The sequence below is a fragment of the Halyomorpha halys genome, unplaced genomic scaffold (genome assembly GCF_000696795.3).
Source record: "Halyomorpha halys isolate HHAL.00 unplaced genomic scaffold, Hhal_1.1 Scaffold1278.1, whole genome shotgun sequence".
Classification (NCBI taxonomy): Eukaryota; Metazoa; Arthropoda; class Insecta; order Hemiptera; family Pentatomidae; genus Halyomorpha; species Halyomorpha halys.
This window is the reverse complement of record NW_027115931.1, coordinates 328,325-333,372: the sequence shown is the minus strand read 5'-3', so window position 1 is coordinate 333,372 and position 5,048 is coordinate 328,325. Positions and strand designations below refer to the sequence as shown.

Below are 5,048 nucleotides of genomic sequence, written 5' to 3'. Positions count from 1 at the left end.
TCTAGCGAACTTTCAGTCCACCCAAGTTCACAACCTTAGCATTATTGTAAGCTCCCCAAGCGTTCTTGTTCTTTACTGGACTCCATCCAGCATTCCAAGGCATGAAGTAAACAGTCTTCGGGTACTTAGAAACGATTGAATTGATGAACCAATTGTAATCGAACTGCCCATTGGTTGTGCTAGGTCCGACTTCGGCGAGGGCGAAAGGCTTTCCTAGGCGAGTTATCTCATCGTAGCCGTTAATGTTATCTGGATTATCGGTGTAGGCGTCCAATCCAACGATGTCGACGAAGTTATTGCCCGGGTAGTAATCGGTTTTATATTGTCTGCTATGATCGGGTGACCATACCCAAAGGAGATTGTCCAAACCCTTCTTTTGCATGAAGTAGAAGAGGTCCTGCCAGAGGAGCTTGTAGAGGCGTTGTCTTTCCCGGTTTTGACTTTCGTCTTTCAGTGCTCCCCACCAGAACCAGTCTCCATTCATCTCGTGGAGCGGACGGTAGAGTGCGGTGATTCCGCGATCCTTGTACCCTTGGAGACCTTTAGCGATCTTTTCCATCATGTTCCACCACCTGTTCCTTTGAGGTGTTCCTTGTTTCAGAATGGCGGCATAATCGTTGTTATATATTGCCGTTTTGTAAGCTCCCTCTCCGTTAGCCTTATTTCCTCCAAACACAGGGTTCGGTAAGTGATGACTGACAGTGATGATACCGCCCTTCTTGGCGTATTCGACCGCCTGCATGTTCATGCACTCAATGATATCGGCTTCCTTGTAATCTGCTGTGGTGCTCCAACCGGGGGCACAGTCGATTCCGTAGACAGCGGGTAACGTCTTGGTCCATTCCTGTATCTGGTTGGCTTGTCCCATGGAGAAACCGTTCTCATCGCCGACATTAGTGTAACCACCGAAGGCTCCAGAAAGGACTCGGCCTCCCAGACTGCTGAGAGCTGTCAACAGCTTCCTCGTGTTGGCGTTAGCGCGTTGATTGGCAGGAGACTGCGCGCTCTAGAAATGAAATGAGTTTATAATATCTCATATTTGTGTTTGAGTGAGTATCTATTTGTTTATTAATGCTTAAATAAACTAAATGTTCAGTAAGACACTTACAACTCCCACAAGGCAAAGGAGGGTACTAAATAGTAAAACCTTCAACTCCATGTTCCTCAATCTGACCTCTGAAAATAAATCATAAATTTAAAACTTATTATTATTTAGTTGACCTATTGCATTCAGAATACTAGAATATATTAGACCTACCAGTATAACCTTCCCTTTCCAAAAAGACAACGAACAGTTATAGTTTTTATTCTAGTTTTTAATCCGATTAATTTATTTTTCTATCACAATATTATGGAACTGAAAACTATTTTTTGTTTCCAAAGAAGAATAACTATTAAACTTAACTGGTACAAGCCAAAAGACTGTTTCACCGCCACTATGGTTGTTATGGGATCTTATGAATCAAAAAGTACTAAAAGTACTCAAATCGGTCAGCAGTAGTTTTTTCAAATACCGATCAAACTTTAGTGACAAATTTGAAGAATAATAACGGTTTAAAAGAAGAAAATCCTCTTCAAATTTACATTCAGAGATACAAAACCATTTGAAGCGTGTTTATATTAATCTAGGATTGCTATAGTTATCGAAACTGTACTCACCTCAGAGAAAGTTGAACTGGCAGCAGAAACAAATTCAGTGCCTTATATAGCACCTGTACTTCTGTTATGGCTGGGACACTTGTGTACTGTCATGTATAATTTATGAGCTAAACGTAAACTAACTAGTTATCATTAGGAATAGGTATTAGATTTGCCGTCATTGTTTAATTTGGTAAATTTAATTTTGGCTTATATAAAAAAAAAAAAAAGTTCCAGGAAAACAACTATGGATCCACGTGTTCCCTCTGACCCTTATTAGTTGTTAACCTATGGATCAAGAATATTTGATGAAATTTTATTTGGTGAAATTAATTCCTACAAATTTAAACCTTTTTGGTTATTGTTATTTTTTTAATATGTGTACTTTAAGAATTGAAAAATGTAAGAGTGCAAAATGCAATTTTGACCACCATATTGATTTTTTTTTAAATGAATCGTTTGCATTGATTTACGCAAAATTTTATACTGAATATAAAAATACTGAATGATTATACTGAATACCACTATTAAAGGTTTAAAAAAACAAAACAAAATGGTGGCCGAAAAACTGGAAATTCCTCAATTTTCGCTTATTCACTTTGTGCTTAATCATCTTTAAAGCTAATTATCACACAATAAAAATTATTAAAATCTTTAAAAGTAATTTAAATAATTTGTCTTGGTAAATTTACAATTTGAAGTGCTGAACTGCATCAGACAGACTATTAACTATTTTATAGTACATTTACCGAGCTTCAATTTGAGTGCCAATCGACATCCTCAAAGTTTATTAAAACCCATTTTTTTCCTTTTTCGAATAGCAAGGAATCAACATTTTGGGAAACTATTTTGGCAAATATCGTGGATACTAAATATATGAAACGATATTATTTATCTCTTTATTTTAATAAAGAAAAATTCTGTACATCCAAGTTCCTGCGATAAATTTTTCTAACATCTCATAAATTTATTTTAACAAATATTTCAGGAATTATCGTACAGGTGTCTACTAGTACTAAAAAAAAAAGCTAAGTAAGTTTTACCACTTAGTAGTTTCTGATGATGACCTTCGTTAGTTTCCATGAAATGTGTGATTAATTTTGCTTTTCACTATTTGGAAAAAAATATTATTTTTTTCTAATACAGTCTTTCGGGAACTATTGAATCTAAAGAGCTCCATAACGTCTTAAATTATAGCTAATTTATACCACTTTAAAAAAGGTCTAACAGAATAGGAAAATATAATTGTAGAAGAGCCAGTGTAAAAGAAAAAAAATAGTTATTTAATCCTGATTTTTGATTACTTTAATGGAAACTATGTATAATTGCAAGTCAAAATTGATGGGTCTGCCAAGTATAAGTAGGGGGAATAAAAATTGCGACTGTTTCAACGTTTCAAAACGTTAAAAAAAAATTTTCTTTCGGAGCTCTTTATTTTTAAAAATAATAAAAAGAGACCGTCATTTAAAGTGAAGTAAATTTGCTAAAATATGAGTCCTAATAGAACTATTTACGATCAATAGTTCTCGAGATATATATTTTTAAACGCAACAGTTCATAAAAAATGCACTGAACAATCAGTTAGTTATTTATTTTGAAAAATCTACATCTCAGAAACCAATCGACGTAGAAATGTCTTTTAACACTCAAATTAAAGCTAGTTTAATGTACTATAAAGTATTTTATGACGTTAGTCTTCGTAGGAATAGTAGTTTCCATGATATTCGACAACATCTACTCACAAAATGTCGATTTCCAGCTGTTCAGACAAAAAGTTTGATTTATGAAAACATATATCTCAGGAACCATATGACCTACAGATGTCAGCTTGCACTCAAATTAAGGATAGCTAATTGTTGTAAAAATTAGTTTGTCTTCGTAGGAGTAGTAGTTTTTATGGCATTCGACGTTCACAATTGTTAATTTACAGTTGTTCCGGTGATATTTTTAATTTGTGAAAACATACAAGATATCCGGAACCTAAAGACTTACAGATGCCTGCCAGTACTATAATAAATGCTTGATGTGTTATAAAATAGTTCGTGGCACTTATATTCGCAGGAGTAGTATGTTTCATGATACTTGCTAAAATAAATTGTTTGGACAAGTTTTTATGAGCAAAATTTATGTTCGTACACAAATATCATAAAATTTACTACCTCCACAAAGATGCGTGTATAGAACTACTTTATAGTAAGTTAAATTGCCTTTATTTTGAGTGTTGGCAGACATCTGTACCTCTAATACTTCCTGAGATATATTTTTTCGTAAATCCAAACAACTAGAAATTAATCTACTGTACCGAACTTGTAGAAATTAATATTTTGTGAATTAATTTTTCCAATATCATGAACACTACTACTTCTACGTAGATAAATGTTATATACTACCTTGTAGTCCATTACACTAGTTTTACTTTGAGTGCTAATAGACATTTGTACGTATCATGGATCCTGAGATAGTGTTTTTCACATATCAAATGTTTTGTTAGAGCTAGAAATCAACATTTTGTGATTTCATTTTGGCAAATATCATGATAAGTACAACTCCTACGAAGAAAACCGTCATAAACTACTTTATAGTGCATTAAATTAGCTTTAATTTGAGCGTTAATAGACATCTACTTCGACGTGTAGGTTTTTGAGATAAAGGTTCTCAAAATAAATTCATCAACTACTGATTTTTCTGTGCATTTTTTATGAAATGATACTTTTTAAAAAGTAATTTTCTTTTTTCATTCCGGCTCTTGTATTAATACAACAACATGACAAAATATAATATAGTCCTAAACTTATGCTAGCAATCAGACGTCTATAAATATATATATTTTTCTCTTTAGATTCATTTTTATTTTTTTTTATATTTAGCCATTATTACTTATTACTAACAACAATTGGAACTGATTGTTTATTTCAAATTAAAAAAATAAAAACTTGAAATATCGCTATTTGATCCCTATCAGACCAGTTCAAAGAGAATAAAACTAAATAAGAATCAGATACAAAAGAAAATCCAGTTGTACAAATATACTATTGTATAAAGATTCTGAGTGAATCAAAATCTCATTGAGAAAATCGAAAAAAAAAAATGAAAAATCGATTCTGGAAGATTGCTGATTGACCGTGTGTATCAATAAATGGAATATAGACCGGGTGTGGTAAAAATAAAACTCAGATAGTGAAAAATATTTTAATGAGCCAAATAGTTGTCTTTAAGTGTTTCTAATGTTATTAGAAAAATATATATTAAAACAAAAAAACTTAGTTTGTACTTTGGCCAGTCACAATTTCAAATCGATTTAAGATTTGTAGGTTTAAAATTTGGAATTTGAATTGGTTTGATATTATAATTTATTATTATTTATATTATATATAACTTATCCATTAAACTTCCATTCCGTAATTTTTTAT

General features: G+C 32.4%; 1 protein-coding gene across 1 annotated transcript; it reads right to left on the bottom strand.

The window, feature by feature from the left end:
- Position 1: 1 nt before the first annotated feature.
- LOC106689092 (mannan endo-1,4-beta-mannosidase-like) lies at positions 2-1,245 on the bottom strand. The gene is made up of 2 exons (XM_014433873.3): positions 1,109-1,245; positions 2-1,006 (listed from the first exon to the last, which is right to left on the bottom strand). The coding sequence occupies exons 1-2, from the start codon at positions 1,157-1,159 to the stop codon at positions 2-4; spliced, it is 1,056 nt and encodes a 351-aa protein (XP_014289359.1). The 5' UTR covers positions 1,160-1,245.
- Positions 1,246-5,048: the final 3,803 nt, after the last annotated feature.